The sequence below is a fragment of the Callorhinus ursinus genome, unplaced genomic scaffold (assembly GCF_003265705.2).
Source record: "Callorhinus ursinus isolate GAN/ISIS: 27379988/994484 unplaced genomic scaffold, GSC_fseal_2.0 scaffold31, whole genome shotgun sequence".
Classification (NCBI taxonomy): domain Eukaryota; kingdom Metazoa; phylum Chordata; class Mammalia; order Carnivora; family Otariidae; genus Callorhinus; species Callorhinus ursinus.
The window spans coordinates 11,731,566-11,747,607 of NW_027397093.1; the positions used below are offsets into that span (position 1 = coordinate 11,731,566).

At 52.4% G+C, this 16,042-nt stretch overlaps 1 protein-coding gene across 20 annotated transcripts in view; it reads left to right on the plus strand.

Moving 5' to 3' along the window:
- CAMK2G (calcium/calmodulin dependent protein kinase II gamma) overlaps positions 1–15,667 on the plus strand; it is a 55,892-nt gene extending 40,225 nt beyond the window's left edge. For 3 of the 20 annotated variants that reach the window (XM_073878776.1, XM_073878779.1, XM_073878781.1), the window contains 9 exons: positions 1,668–1,700; positions 3,870–3,938; positions 5,095–5,139; positions 7,405–7,453; positions 8,645–8,758; positions 10,790–10,865; positions 11,175–11,269; positions 12,755–12,999; positions 13,652–15,667. In XM_073878776.1, coding sequence (XP_073734877.1) covers positions 1,668–1,700; positions 3,870–3,938; positions 5,095–5,139; positions 7,405–7,453; positions 8,645–8,758; positions 10,790–10,865; positions 11,175–11,269; positions 12,755–12,987 — 714 coding nt within the window. In that variant the 3' untranslated portion in view covers positions 12,988–12,999; positions 13,652–15,667. Of the gene's footprint in view, positions 1–1,667; positions 1,701–3,869; positions 3,939–5,094; positions 5,140–7,404; positions 7,454–8,644; positions 8,759–10,789; positions 10,866–11,174; positions 12,553–12,754; positions 13,000–13,344; positions 13,510–13,651 lie in introns of those variants that run through there. The other 17 variants (XM_073878783.1, XM_073878787.1, XM_073878780.1 and 14 more) reach the window with 10 other exon arrangements.
- The last annotated feature ends 375 nt before the right edge of the window (positions 15,668–16,042 follow it).

Genomic DNA, 16,042 nt, shown 5'->3' on the forward strand with positions numbered 1-16,042 from the left:
CTGCTTTAGCCTGAGGGAAAACCGGAGTCAGCAAACCCAGTTCAACTCAGCAAAAGTTTGTTGATCGTATGCAACTTTTCAGGGATTTTGCTAGGCACAGAGGAGATGACAGAGATGGATCTTCCCTCACGTTGTAAACCCTCGGGTTGGATAAAAGGATAAGTATGAATGTAAAGCAATGTCCTCTTTTTGAGGAATAATTTTGGAAATAAAATCCCACGTTTGGGGCATAAACAGCAGGCTAATGCGAAAGAAGCCCAATTTGGGGGTGCCTGGCTGGCTCAGTCGGTAGAGCATGCGAGTCTTGATCTCAGGGTCATGGGTTTGAGCCTCATGTTGGGCATAGAATTTACCTAAAAAAAGAAGAAGCCCAATTATTTATAGGCTTTCTTTTTCCTTAGGTATAATTTTAAATTCTTTTATTTTTTTTAAAGATTTTATTTATTTGAGAGAGCGAGAATGAGAGAGAGAGAGAGAGAGAGAGAGAGCACATGAGGGGGGGAGGGGCAGAGGGAGAAGCAGACTCCCTGCTGAGCAGTGAGCCCGACGCGGGACTCGATCCCGGGACTCCAGGATCATGACCTGAACTGAAGGCAGTCGCTTAACCAACTGAGCCACCCAGGCGCCCATTTTAAATTCTTTTAAATACTTGTAGTCCCCTCCTTTTGAATTGAATATTGTCCTGAAAATGTCCTCTAAAGTAGGATGTCAGCCTCTGGTGGGAAGGAACATTTACCTGACACATTCACTGTGCCTAGAACAGTAGTCACACAACAGATAGTTTCCGAGGGGAGTTCTGTCTCCCAGGAAGCTAATTATAAACTTCTTAAGTGCCTTTCACCTTTGAGACAGTCTTCTGAGATGGGTTTTCAGTGTTCCATGTGGTCTTTATTTTTATGCTCTCGTTTCACATCTGAACATAACGTCCGTGAGCACCTGGCCTGAGGAATCATGCTTTCAGCATCCCCCTTGGTTTCCATCCTGATGTCTTTGTGATCACTACAGTTTTAGTCACCAGCACTCCTGTTCTCCCATGTCCCACTAATTGCAAAATGCCGTGAGATACTGAAATCTTCTGGATGAGCATGGCCATACTGACGAAGAGAGGGATGCCGCCAACTCACCGTTTATCAGATGATTTTCCAAAGCTCACCGTCTTTATTCTGAAAAGCAGTGTAGGGATGCAGCAAAAAAGGCTCAGTTCGGGAGTCCAGTGTTTCCAAAGCTGAGGACAGCCTCGAATGGCTTTTGCTATTTACCTGGTCGCTGCTCAGCCGAATTTTAGGCAGACCTAGTAACAAGAGAAAATAAATAGCCTTACAGTGAGCCAGCTTTAGAAGCCCCAACCTATAAATTTGCAGCCAGTGTTACCTTTATAAACCTGTGACCTTAACCTCTTCACAAAGCTTTCTGTGAGCGAGGCTGAGAATCTTAGAATATACTAAATCTGTGTTTGTGAACCTGACGGCAAAGGGCCCGGAGGCATCTGTGTGCCTCGTGGGCTAAGTGCTGTGTGAATCCTTCTGGTGCTGGGCTCCAGGTCCCCTTCTCCTGCTCTTTTCTCCTGAGGCAGAGCCCGCGCTGGTGCACTAACCTGCAGCATCTCTGTGCTTCTCTTCTTACCTCCTCTTTCCCCTTCTCTTTCCCTTTCGCTGTGGTGTGTCCAGAAAAGGAAGTCGAGTTCCAGCGTGCACCTAATGGTGAGCCTTGCCTGCCCACCCATCTGCCTACTCCATGCTGCCTGCACCCGCCTGCCAGCCACGCAACCCCATTCTGCCATGTGCGTGTACTTCACTCATCCTCACTGCATGTCTGTGCTGTATGGGTACGCGCGGCCTGTCCTGCCAGGCGGGGGCCGTGGCCCAAGGTCTCCCAGTGGCCTGACCGGTGGGCATCGGAGTGTACGGTGTGGCACCCCCCCACCCCCCGCCGCTGCAGAGCTTGGACTGCCTCCAGCAGCCCTGGGCAGGATGTGAAGCTAGCAGGGACTGGGGGGAGTCCCAGGGAGAGACCCTCACATGCCGTCGCTCAGGAGGAGAGGCCCTGCTCGCTGGGCACTTCGCACAGACTGGCAGCCAGTGGGCATGTGTGCGGTGGGCAGAAGAGCTGGTCTACAGTAGGCTCACAGCCCCGAGCCTCACTCTCTGGGCCTGTGCCCCTGGGCGAGTGCCCGTGAACAGGCCGTGCCCAACGGTCCATCCTTCCCACCCAGCCCTCACGGGGGACAGCTGAAAGACTAGAGAGAATGCATCTTCTTTCTCATGGGACCCAGGCCACCAAGGGGAGCATAGCAGCCTGAATTGTTACGAAACCATCCATTAAAGCCAGAGGTGGGGCCACGTGGGTGACATCCCAGCCCTCTGCAGATAGGGCAGGTTTAAGGGAGCCCTGGAGTCTTTGCCTCCTGCCACGGTCTCTGTCTCAGCTGGGCTTTGCAGGCAGGACAGCCTTATCCGGTCAGCCCCAAACAGGTCGGACTTAGTAGCTGAGCGAGGACAGCTCTGCTCCTTCTGGGGGGAATGGTAGAGAGCAGAGTTCACATGAGTTTTGACCCACATCCTGACTCTTCCCGGGACCCCTCTTCTCCAGCCTGAAGGGTTCAGTGGGGTCTGGTAGCACTTGGTGCCTGGCTTAAGGTTCCATGCCTAGCCCTGGGTTTGGGGACATCTCAGCCATTGACAGCAACCTAGGATTGGATGCCTTCAGGTCTGGTCCAAGGGGCCATAAAAGAAGCCTCCAGGCAAGAAGAAATAGGACAGTCTGGATAGCTTTCCGTGTGTATCCTAGGAGAGAAGAAGCACATCCTACCTGCCAGGGTGTCCTCATTTGTGCCCTGCTCAGAGATGGTAGCCACATGTTTGTCTCTCTGTCTTTTGAAGAAGTTGCAGGCATCAGGCTGTTCCTCGGTGGCCACTGGCTCCATCGGGACTCCCAGTGAGACCGAGTACATTGGTGAGGGCATCGTAAGAGGCTCTCTGCCCTGGAGAGCAGCCTCCTTCCTTCCTAATCATCTCCCCAAACCCTCCCTTGCTGTGCCACTCGGTGTAACGTTTCAAAAGGCAAGGAGATGCCCCAAGATATCCCGGCGGCCTGCTGCTGTCAGGGATGTTGGCCTGCTGGGCAGCCTTCTCTCCCAGGGGCTGGGTTCTGGGGCTACAACCACCTCCCATCCCTGGGTTCACCTGCCCCTCCTTGGAGCTCTGCCCTCACTCCTAGTTGAGCAAGTCCACGACTTACCAGGCAGAAAGGCCAGCAGCACAGCCTTGTCTCTGCTCCCTGGGGGCAGTGGGTGCCCTCTGTATCCAAAGTCACATCCCGCCCCCGTTTCCTCTCTGGACACTTATCTTCTAGGCGAGGTTTTCTTTCTCTTCGTGTTCCTCCTCTTTTCAGGTCAGGCTTCAGGCTGGTGTCTTAAGGGAAAGGAAATGCACGTGGCAGGTTGAAAGGGCAGCAGGAGACTGCCCACAGATGGGGGACCCAGAGTTTCTGCATTTTGTTCTGCTTTCTTATAAACCCCCCTTCTTTTTCCTGTAAAATGAGAAGATCCTGAATTTCTTTGGGTAAAATGTGATTGTGCAATGACATGGCATCTGGCATAAGCAGATTTCTGGAGAGATGCTTTGAAGCAAGTCTTTGGCCCGGTCCCACCTTAAGAGTGCCTCCAGCGTTAGGTCTCTGGGCCCCTCCAAATACTCCCCTCGTCCAGTCGATCATCTCTCCGACCATTGCTCCCATCCACACAGTATTACGGAGGCCACCTCAGGCCTAGCTCCTCCGGGCCAGGCCGGGAGGCAAGGGAGGTCTGGGAGTCGAACCTGAGCGGCTTTGGTGACTCCAGAGGAACTAAACCATCTGTTTTCTTGTCTCAGCCACAGAGCAACAACAAAAACAGTCTCGTAAGCCCAGCCCAAGAGCCCGCGCCCTTGCAGACGGCCATGGTACCTCCTGACTCCGGCTTCTCCACCCCTGCCCCTGGCTGCCTTCCGCTCCTTCTCCCTTCCTCCTCTTGCCCTCCCTCCCAGGCCGCCCTGGCCCTTTCCTTCTCATCCCTGTAGAGCAGCCTGCTTTGTGTCCTGCCCCGTGGGCCCCTTCCAAGCCCTCATTGTCCCGTGTGGCCATGCTCCTTCCTGCACTGCACAACTTCCGCTCCTGCTCCTTCTGCTGTTGGGGGTGGGGAAGAGTGGTCAGGGCTCTCAGCTAACCCTCTTAGCCCCAGGCAGGGCCCCCATGGGTCTGCTATGGGGGCCGGGAAGGTGAGTGGCTTATAAAAGAAGAGGGTAGGAGCTTTCTTGGGACCTGTCGTTCAGTTCTTGGAGGCCTCCTTGTAAAACCTGCCTCAGCCTCTCCTTTGCAAAGCTACAAACAGGAAGGAGGGCTGGGGTCCCCCACCTCTGGATGGTGCTGAGGCCTCTGAGGTCCTGGAGTGCCCCATGCTGGGGGCACCGTGTGCTCCCAGAAGTCTCTCTGCTGGTAGTGACTAACTAGAGAGTTTGCAGGGGGGATGCCTGGGAGAGACGGAGGCGTGGTGGGCCTGCTGCTCCTGCCTGCAGCCCGGGACCCTCGTGCTGCCTCACAGCACAACAGGGCCAGGAACTCTGGCGAAGGCCCAAGGTGGTAAAGCAGGCAGCTCCCTGGGCTCAGCTTGCTGAGGGGGCATCCTGGGTCTTTCTGGGAGACTTTAGTCTGGTCTCTCTATGTCCCCGCCTCCTACACACCCCTTGGTGAACGCCGTTGGCAGGGCCTGGCCTGGGCCCTCAGCCCCATGGCTCCCCCAGCATAGTGGTCCCGTGGGGAAAGAACCCTCAGATCCAGCAGGAATCGGGGACAGAGGCCCTTGTCCTCTCAGCTTCTCTGATACCTGCTCTTGTTAAGTGCCAGGCCTGTCCTTCTTACTCAGCCAGTACTGTCCCCTAAATCTGGGGCTTCTGGGACCCAGGTGAGCCAGGATATTTTGTCTTGTGGGAATGGCTGGTGGGCAGGCCTCCGTGGTCATCATAGGGTCTAAGAGGGACTGGGCTAAAGGATGGGGTCCCTGCGGGAAGAGCCGTAGTTCTGTCCCCAGGTCAGGAGGATAATTTTCATCTTCTCTCACAGGAGCCACAAACCACCGTGGTACACAACGCTACAGATGGGATCAAGGTGAGTGGCTCCTGAGCTGGTCTCCTGCTTTAGGGACCAGCAAGAAACAGGTGGGCTGGGTCCCAGGGTCTATGGGGCCTGCAGATGGCAGCCTGCAGGCCACGCCTTGAGGCCAAGATGTGTGCAGAGTCTAGGCTGGGGATAGTGTGTACCTGTTTGTCACTCCAGTCCCTGAAAGGGCATTATGCTTCGTGCCCTATAGTCAGACGGGCCTGGGTTTGAATCCTGGACCACTGAGTAAGTCACTGTAGTACTCTGCACCTCAATTTCCTTATCTGTGAATGAAGGATAATAATAATGGCATCTCCCTCCGTGACTTGTGAGGCTTAAATGACAGCAAACAGCTAGAAAAAGAGACGAGAGTGTAATCAGACCCTAGAGCATCCTCTGTTGCCTCACCCCATTATGCCGTCAATAACTTTGTCGTCTTATTGGCACCCCCATTAGTAAATATTTACTGAGCCCCAAACCATCCATGGGTCTGGTCTACAGAGGTGACAAGACAAAAATCTCTCTCCACGGGTGTAGGGGAAGCATATAATAAACCAAAACCCATATAAGTAAGATAAAATCCAATAGTGGTAAGTGCTGTGAAGAAAATGACACAAAGGAAAGAGAAGGGATGAACAGGGCTTTTCTTTAAGTGGTCAGGGAAGGACCTCCCTCGGGAGCTGAGTCTCTGAGCTAAAAACGAAACGGTGGGAAGGAGACAGCCAGGCAGACTCTGGGGCAGAGTGCCCTAGACAGGAGAGCTGCAAGCGCAGGGGCTTAGCCTATATACAGAACAGAGGAAATGAAGCAGAGCCAAGAGTGTGAGGCCGGGGGAGAGCGGCAGGAGGGCTGTGACGCTGGAGAAGTAGGAGGCCTGCTACATAGGACTTCATAGCAGTATGCATCTTCTTCCAGCAGCAAGGAGAAGCTGTTGGAGGTTCTTAGCAGGGGAGTAATGGAGTCTAATTGACACTTTGAAAAGCCCCTCTGGCCATGTTAGGGGCAAGAACTTTAGGGAGGAGGCAAGCATGGATGCAGGGGGACCGGGAAGCTATTGTAGTCTAGGTACCAGATACTGGTCACTTGGACTCAGTGCGTAGCTGTGCGTTTGAAGAGAAGAGGTAGGGGTGCCTGGCTGGCTCAGTTGATAGAGCGTGCAACTCTTGATCTCGGGATTGTGGGTTCGAGCCCCACGTTGGGTGTAGAGATTACTTCAACATAAAATCTTTTTTTTTTTTTAAGATTTTATTTATTCACTTGAGACACAGAGATACAGAAAGAGAGAGAGAGAGCATGAGCAGGGAGAGAGGCAGAGCGAGAGGGAGAAGCAGGCTTCCCGCGGAGCAGGGAGCCCGATGTGGGGCTCAATCCCAGGACCCTGGGATCATGACCTGAGCTGGAGGCAGATGCTTAACCGTCCGAGCCACCCAGGCGCCCCCATAAAATCTTTTTTAAAAAAAAATGAAGAGAAGAGGTAGGAGACAGGATTTACTTTGGAGGTAGGACTGATAGATTTGAATTTAGGTTGGATAAAGAAAATGTAAGGGAAAGAGAGAAAGCTAAGATTCAACCTAGAATCAAACCTAGAAGAGGACTCCCGGTTTTAACAACAGGATAGATAGTGTCATTTGCCGAGTTGGGGAAGAGTAGGGGGTTGGGGAAGACCGCATTTGGGAATCCAGGGTTCTGTAAAAAAAAGTCAGATGGCAAGGGTGAAAATCGAACCTTTTATGATTCTTCCTTGCACCTCCTGCAGGAGCGCAGAACAGCTCCCACTGTGGAAATGGTGTGCAAAGCATACATTCCAAGGACAGGGGTGGGGGTAAGAATCCTGATTGCCTGGGTCCAGTTCATGGGTCAACTGGTTGGTGGTCACGTCCTCTAATTACTCCACCAAAGATATTATATAATTACATTTATATGCAATGTCCAGAATAGGGAAAGCTTTCCAGACAAAGAGTAGATTAGTGTTTACTTAGGGATGGAAGCAGGGAATTGGGGGAAGTGGTGAGTAACTGTAAAGGATACTGGGTTTCTTTTGCAGGGTGATAAAAAATATTCTAAATTAGATTGTGGCGATGGTTACACAATATATACTTACTAAGAAACACTGAATTGTACACTTTAAATGGATGAGTTGTGGCTACGTGAATTATGTCTCAATAAAGTTGCTATTTAAAAAAAAAAAAAAAACCTACTCTGCTTTTGTTCTGCTGGGTTCCTTTAGTGTCCAAGGGCCTGAGTGTATAGAAACATGTTCTTTTTGGCCTACAGGGCTCCACAGAGAGCTGCAACACCACCACAGAAGATGAAGACCTCAAAGGTAGGTGCTGGCCCTTGGTGAGGAAGGGACCCCAGCAGTGTCCCAGGTACACTGGCTCTTGTTTGTCCCCAGAACTGAGAATGATGACTCCTTATACCCTAGGAGAGGGCTTGGCATAAAAAGCTCCTTTTCATGGGCTAAGATGTGAGGTCCCTGTCTGGCCTGGCTGGGCTGGGCAAGAGGCTTCTCTTCTTTGACCCCAAGTCTGGAATAGCTAAACCAGAGCTTTTCCTGAGGCCTTCCAGGGCCAGGGCTCAGAGAACTGTTCCTGTTGCTGATAATGATGTGACATCCCGGTGCAGGAACGTCCTGAGTCCCTGTAGAAGTAGCCCACAAATACAGTGAGTCATTAGGAGGGTGACCCATTGTCCTGATTCCCCTAGGGTTGAGGTGATTCCCAGGATGTGGAACATTCAGTTGTAAAACCGGAACCATCCTGGGCACATTGGGACCAGTGACTCTTGCCACGGAGTCTTGTCATGAATGATGGAATCAGGACCACATTGGGCCATGTCCTGGTGGTCCCTTGAGGACCACCAGCCTAAGTGTGGGCCTGGCCAGAGGGCCATGGGGTGTGGGAGGGCATGGCAGACCAGACCACCGGGAATCTCTGTCCTGCTCTTCGGTTTGGCCTCTTGGAATTGCTCCCTTTGCCATCAGTAAGTGACCTGAGGCCAGGCTCGCAGAACAGACGGAGAAATGCTGAAGGACAGAGCTGAGAGAGCACACCCAGGGGTAATAAAGGGGCACTAAACCTTTGGGAACCAAAAAATAGAAAGCATAAACATATAAGGTAGTAAAGAACAGTACCTCTAGGGCTGCTGGGATTCAAGCCAGAGCAGTTCAGTTCTGGTGATGCTGTGGAGTGGCTCCTTCACAGCTCTTGACCTTGTAGCCTGGCCCCCTACAACATCTTCCCTGGGAGCAGGGGTCCTTATACAGGCTATTTGAAGGCTCCTCTGGAAGCCACAAGCCCAAGTCTGCACCTTCCTGGGGCTGTCAGCTGGGAGGCCTCTCTGGCAGAGGCGGCAGCGTGGGATGTGGTCCAGGTGTCCACAGCAGCCCGAGGCGTTGCCTTGCCCCGGCTCTGCAGTGCCACGGGCTTGGGTCCTGTCTGGCTTGCTCGCTCACCTGCCTTGTTCTGTTTGTTTTGGCTGCTCTGCCTTGCCCTGCCCTGCCCTGGCTGGCTAGCTGCCCCGCTCCGCACTGGGAATGGCAGCTCGGGGCCTGAAGGACGGAGCTCCCGGGACAGAACAGCCCCCTCTGCAGGCATGCAGCCCCAGCCTTCTCTCTGCTCCTCAGCCAGTAAGTGTGAGGGAGGCACAATCTGGCTTCTGTCTCCCTGGCTCATCCTGAAGCCCCTCAGGGATCTCCCCCCCACCCCCCTAGAGCTGTCAGCCCAACCCAGCTATCTGTCTTAGTAAGCTTGGGGAGCTCGGCCACTGCTGGGTGGGGGAGCTGATTGGAGGTGCTGTTAATGCCAGGCAGGGGCCCCTGGGACCAGGGCCCAAAGACATAAAGGAGAGTGGGTAGAAGAACTTGGCATGGTGGGAAGGAACAGAAAGCCCCTGGGACATTCAGTGGGCCTCACGGCAGCAATGAGCAACAAAGAAAGGCCGAGTCCGAAATCAGAGTCAAAGGTGGTGGGAGCGGGGCTGATGATGAAATTGCCGTAGCCAAGAACCAGGTTGAGATGTGGTGTTGCCTGAGGCTCAGCATATCATATTAAGAGCGTGAGGCTTGGGGTGAAACAGACCCGAGTTTAAATCCCCAGCTACACTACCTCCAGAAATGTGTGAAGCAGCTTACACCTCCCAGAGCCTCAGCCTCCTTCTCTATAAAGTGGGAATAAAACAGCACCTACCTCAGAGCACTGTCATGAAAAATAAATGAGATAGTAGAATGTCTTGATACGATGACTTGCTGGGTTAATGGTAGCTCATATTTATATTTTAAGTTGTGTCTGTGTAGAGAATGCCTTTGTCTGCTTCTTTTCCTTCTACCATCTATCCTTTTAGAGTTTATAAACACATTCCTCTTCACCCATAGGGCCCCAGTCAGGTCCTGCAAATGGGTTTGGTGGGGTTGGGGAGGATGTGTGTGTGTGTGTGTGTGTGTGTGTGTGTGTGTGTGTGTGTGTATACACGTACGTACGTACACCTACCTGCTTGCCTCTGGGACGTGGATAGAGCTCGTTTGTTCCCCTAACGTGCTGCCTACTCACCTGGAGCTGCCTCCACCACAGGACTGGTGGCTGTGGGGCCCCCACCTGACCATGTCTTTGGCTGTGCTGCCCTCTTCCAGTTGTTCTAATGCGCACGTTTGTCTCGCAGCCTCTCACTCCTGTGAGGAGAGCCTGGGCCAGCCCGGGGCTCTGGTCAGGGTTAGCCTGAGCACAGTCTGAGCCCTCTCTTACCCTCGTGGTGCCCCTGCTCATGGTGGTGCTCCCTGTCAGGATACCACCAGCAGCAGTCCCTTGGCTTTGGATGGGGTAGGGGTGGGGGGCTCTGAGGGCACCAATTCTGTCTGCCTGTCATTCTGAGCCTTGTCCTGGTTTTCTTGAGGGACACATCCTGGCATGAGAGTTGGTGTGAGATTTAGAGCTTTCCCAAGGCTCGTCCAGGGTAAATGGAGCCATCTCTCTGATGAGAAGCTCCGCTTAAAAAGAATGTTTATAGTTCCAAGATCCTTTATCCCAGAGAAGTCCTGTGGAGGAGATGAGCAGGGTGAAGAGAATTAAGCATCCATCCCAGGGCTCTGTTCATCCTTTCAGAGCCCTCATCCCTGGCTGGGTTCTGCTCTCAGGCTGGCTGTTGCCCAGAGCTAGGTTGTGGACCACTGAGGGAGGGCTAGGGGTGGTGTGGTGGTGGTGGTAATTGAGACCTGACTGAGCCCCTTCAGGTGAGAGAAGTAAACAGGTGGTGGAAATAGCCATATCAGGGGATGCCTCTTAAGAGAGGCTGAACGTGCTGGGGATGGGATACACGGACCCTGGGCAGAGTATTAATGATGGCCAGGCTCCTCAACTGTAAAAGACAAGAGTGTTTTCTGCATCCTGGTTGTTGATGGAGAGGGAGACAAAGGCCAGAGAACCATACCTAATGGGTGGGCTTCGGGAGGAGGGGGCCGTTAGCTCTATAGGACAGCAGAGAAGGAAAGAAGAGAAAAGTGGGCTCATTCTTCCTGCAGAGGCCCTTAATGTTCAAGACAGGGAAGAGGGTTATCTTTGTCACAGAGATCACAGGGGATTCTCTGAAGGATTGGGGAGGGCGGGCTCTGTCACTTGGGAGCTCCCCAGTTCCATGCAAGTAAATTGCTGGGTTTTTCCCCCCACAGTGCGAAAACAGGAGATCATTAAGATCACAGAACAACTGATTGAGGCCATCAACAATGGGGACTTTGAAGCCTACACGTGAGTAGAGACCCATTTCCTTGTGACCCAAGGCATCTCTTGAGGCCTTCCCTCCTCCCCAAAATCAACTTGGACCCTGGGAAAAGGGAAAGCTGGGCCTTGGGCATAGTGTCTGGATTAAACACCAGGCCCTTGGGCTGGGATCTCTCCCAGGTAGATACCCTGTGATAGTACCCCGCACCCCCTAAGATCTCAGCCATCTTGTCAGGCCTAGCCCACAGTTAACCTGCTGCAGGACAGATGCCACTGACAAGAAAAAACGGCAAGTCACCCCTGTAGGAGACTGACAGGCTGCTTTTCTTTCTGCAGGAAGATTTGCGATCCAGGCCTCACTTCCTTTGAGCCTGAGGCCCTTGGTAACCTCGTGGAGGGGATGGATTTCCACAAGTTTTACTTTGAGAATCGTGAGTGGGTTCGTGCTGCTGATATACTCCTGCCTGCCCCTTCACCCCCTTTGCCTCTGTCCCTGCTCACCTTCTCCTCTTCCCAGTTGCCCGCTTTTCCCTTATTTGATCTGCTTGGCTGCACCCTGGTCTGTGTGTTTGCCTCCTTGTACCCCGAGGATGGTCTTAAACTGACACCTTGGAAGGACCTGCTCCAGAGCCCCACGTGCCCCATCATTTTGCAGCGGCTTTGTGGCAGAACTGGTTTCACAATCAGGGTCACTATTCCATTCAGCCTCACCTCTTTCCACGAAGACTGGAAACCACTGAGATCAGGTTGAGATGTCAGCAAGTAATAATGAAGCTCTTTATCTACAGGTTTCACAGTAGAGGAAAGTAAAACCAGGATAAGAATATACAAGCAAGTAGCAGGGCACTGTAGGTGATTTGTGAGATCAGAAGCTGTGGCTTGGGTCCCGCCTGAATATGGAGGGAGACAGTGCCGGCTGAGGGGCTGTGCACTCTGGACAGTTCATGGAAGTCCCGAGGGATAAGAAGATGAATCACCACCTCCTATCTTTCTCGCCACTCTCTAGCACCCTCCTCCTCCCTATTTTTTTTCCCTTTCTTTCCTACTTTACCCTAGGCCTTCCCCATCCTGCCCCGAGTTCTGTTTTATTTTGTCACTGTTTTCTCTACTAACTACCAACCCCTTCATATCTCAGCTGCAAAGGTAAACCCTTGGCTATCTAAGTAATTCTATTAGCCAGAAGCAGCTTCAGAGTTTATAGAAGGCCTAGGGAGGGTCTCAGGTAGCCCCTGTCCCACAATTTGAAATGAATTAAAATGTGAATCTCTTTAAAAGCCATCCAATCTGCCTTTGTTCGTGATAATGGTAACACAACTTCTTTTACCTTTCCCCCAGAGAAACCTGAGAACCCTGGGGGTCTCCTGAGCTTGGTGCTTTGGTGATTCTATTTTAACTTTGGACTTTTTTTTTTTTTTTCCTAAATCACAAATGCACTTTGAAATCTTAAGCTCTTGATTTTGCTCTGCAGCCAGTTAGGGACAAGCCAACCCTTATGAAATCTAAACATCAGCCTGGAAGAGTGGAAAGATCTTAGGTTTTAGTGAAGAGTCAGATGGTCCTGAGTTCAAATGTTGTGTGATTTGAGCAAATGACTTAACGTCCTTGAGCCTGTTTCATCATCTTATAATAAAGATAATCATATTGACCAAGAAATATAGCTTATGTATGTAAAAACCCCCAGCACAATGTCTGATTAAAGTAGCAGTTGCTATTATCATCGTTCTCCACCTCTTTCTTCCTCTTGGATAACTGAGACTGATGTTCTGGGATTTCCTGGCCTCTGGTGTGTGGGGGACTTAGAGACTCCCAGAATGGCTGCTGGAGAGAGGGTGAGACCTGAAGTGCAGGCGGGGAGGGAAATCCGTGCTCAGGCCTGACGCCCTCCTACCTCCCGCACTCTGCCTTGCCCCCTGCAGTTCTGTCCAAGAACAGCAAGCCCATCCACACCACCATCCTGAACCCGCACGTCCACGTGATCGGGGAGGACGCAGCTTGCATCGCCTACATCCGCCTCACCCAGTACATCGATGGGCAGGGTCGGCCTCGCACCAGCCAGTCGGAGGAGACCCGGGTCTGGCACCGCCGGGATGGCAAGTGGCTCAATGTCCACTATCACTGCTCAGGAGCCCCTGCTGCACCGCTGCAGTGAGCTCAGCCACAGGTGCACCTGGTGGGGGGGGGAGGAAGGGGACAGATGGGGTCAGAGGAGGAAGAGGAGGTTGAAAAGTGGCACGGGGCGGGGGGGCAGACGTGGACCATCCCAGAGGAGTGGCAGCAGCCTTCAGACAGACTTGTGTCTGGCCCCAGGACTCCAAGTTGAGTGACTTTGGACAGGTGACTTCCCTACCCTAAGCCTCAGTTTCCTTAGCTGTCAAAAGAGGGGGGGGTACCTACTTCACTGAGTTGAGGATTAAATAAGATACTCATAAGTGAAGCATTTGTTCAGCAAATGTGAAGCGATGTTATATTTATTTATTTTTAAAAAGATTTTATTTATTGCACAGAGAGAGACACAGCGAGCGAGGGAACACAAGCAGGGGGAGTGGGAGAGGGAGAAGCAGGCTTCCGTGGAGCAGGGAGCCCGATGCGGGGCTCGATCCAAGGTCCCCAGGATCATGACCCGAGCGGAAGGCAGATGCCTAACGACTGAGCCACCCAGGCGCCCCTGATGTTATATTTAAATTCTAGCTTCTCCCCCATCCTCCACCTTCTCAGGCAGACTTGGCCACGTGTGTCGTGTGTTGGAAGTCCCTGGAACTCATCTGTGTGCTTATTGTCCTTTGTTCTGTTACCACATCTGTCCTCTTTGACAGGGGCATTAGGAGATCCCAGCCGGAGGTCAAACCTTCGCAGCCAGAGGCTCTGGAGGGCCTGAGTGACAGCGGCAGTCCTGTTCGTTTGAGGTTTAAACAATTAAATTACAAAGCGGCAGCAGCCAATGCACGCCCCTGCATGCAGCCCTCCCGCCCGCCCTTCGTGTCTGTCTCTGCTGTACCGAGGTGTTTTTTACATTTAAGAAAAAAAAAGAAAAAAAGATTGTTTAAAAAAAAAATGGAATCCATACCATGATGCGTTTTAAAACCACCGATAGCCCTTGGGCTGGGAAGAAGGCAGGAGTTTGTGTGACACCCGTCCTGGCACGAGCAGCCGGCTCACCCACCAGCCCTGAAGAGGTGAGCTCGGCCTCTGGCCTCCGTGGACTCAGGGGACCAGGCAAGAACTCTGACGGAGCTTTGGGGGCTGTGATGTGATTGCAGCCCCTGAGGTGGCCTGCCTGCCCCAGGTCTAGGAATGGACTTCTTCTGAACTTGCATAGCGCCTAGAATGAGGCTGATGAGAACATCGTGGCCATCAGACCTACTTGGGAGAGAACGCAGAGCTGCCAGCCTGCTGTGGAGGCAGCTGAGAAGCAGTGGCCTCGGGACTGAGGGCCTGGACGTTGCTGTACTGTTCCATTTAGCGTAGAAGGGAAGAGAATTGGTGCTGCAGAAGTGTGTCCGCTACGAAGCTGATGAGAAACCTCGTGTTAGTCTGACATGTACTCACTCATCCATTTCTATAGGATGCACAATGCACGTGGGCCCTGATATTGAGGCCCAATACCTGCAGCTGGGAAGAGGGAGGGGTTGCTGCTTTGCTTTGTGTTTGTTTTCTTATAACTTAGCAAGGAGAGAGCCAGGCCCTGGTCAGGGCTCCCCTTGCTGCCTTTGGCAGTTCTGTTTCTGTGCTGATTTGGACCATCTTTGTCTTGCCTTTTCATGGTGGTGGTCCCTGTGCTGACCCTCCTCTGGGCCTGGGCCCTCTGCCAAGTGCCCCTGGGGGATGGGAGGAGTGAGGCAGCGGGATTGAGTTGATGGTTGTTTCTATGCATTCAGGCTGCCCTCAGGACTGCCTCCCTTCTTACTCTTCCCTTGCTGCACGTCCATCTCTTTTCCTGTCTTTGAGATTGACCTGACTGCTCTGGCAAGAAGAGGTGTTCTCTTTAAAGAGGCCTCTCTACTGAGCAACTGAAGTATATGACTTACTGCTGGACAATCTGCATGGGCATCACCCCCACCACCACCACCTGCATGTACCCAAAAGAGGTGTCCAGAGCCAAGGCTCCAACATTCATTGTCCCTCTCTGTGCTCGAGGAGTTCCATTCCAGGAGGGAAAGACCTATACTGTAAGCAGATAGCAGAGAAGATAATGGAGGAGCAATTGGTCATGGCCTTGGTTTCTCCAAAACAACTGTGCAGACTTACCTGCACAAATATCTGCACTTTTGGGGGAAAGGTGGGTAAACCCCAGCTTCCTGGACTACCTTCAGGAGGCACAGGAGCTGGGAGAAGAGGCAAAGCTACAGGTTTACCTTGGAGCCAGCTGAGAAGAGAGCAGACTCACAGGTGCTGGTGCTTGGGTTCAGCCAGGCTCCTCTGAGCACCTCATGCATGCCTCAGCCCCTGGGCCTAGCCCTTTCTTGCCCTGCAGCCTGCAGTACCAGCACGCAGACACCTTCACCACAGGGTTTGGTTTTGCTGGCTTGAAGACAAATGGTCTTAGAGTTCATTAAGACCCATAGCTTCATATGGCTGCTCCAGCCCCACTTCTTAGCATTCTTACTCCTCTTCTGGGGCTAATGTCAGCATCTATAGACAATAGACTATTAAAAAAAAAAATCACCTTTTAAACAGGAAATGGAAGGCATTTGATGCAGAATTTTTGCATGATGACATAGAAATAATTTAAAAATAGTTAGTGTTTGTTCTGAATGTTGGTAGACCCTTCTAGCTTTGTTACAATGAAACCTTGAACTGAAGATATTTAATAAAATAACCTTTAAACAGTCCATTGTGTTACTGCTGTTGGAGGCTTATGGCCAAAGGCCTAAGAGTTTAGCCTCCTGAGTTACAAAGCTTCAGATGGAGAGATGTAGCTTTTCCCACTCCCTTGGGGCTCATTTTAGAAGAAAACTTCCTCATCAACTCATCAGCCTCCAACCAGCCCACCGGGCTGCAGAGGCAAGTTTGGGGTGGGGAGCAAAGCTGCCGGCCCTTCGCTGGTGGGCCAGGGGTCTCGCCCCGCCCCGAGCCCCGCCCCCCGAGCCCCTCAGTGGGCCGACTCGGCCTCCCCCTCCGCCGGGCTTGAGTGGACGAGCCCGCAGCCTGGGCCCGCCCCTGCCCTGGGAGTCGCGGCGCCTGACGCTCGCCAGACTGTGCCACCG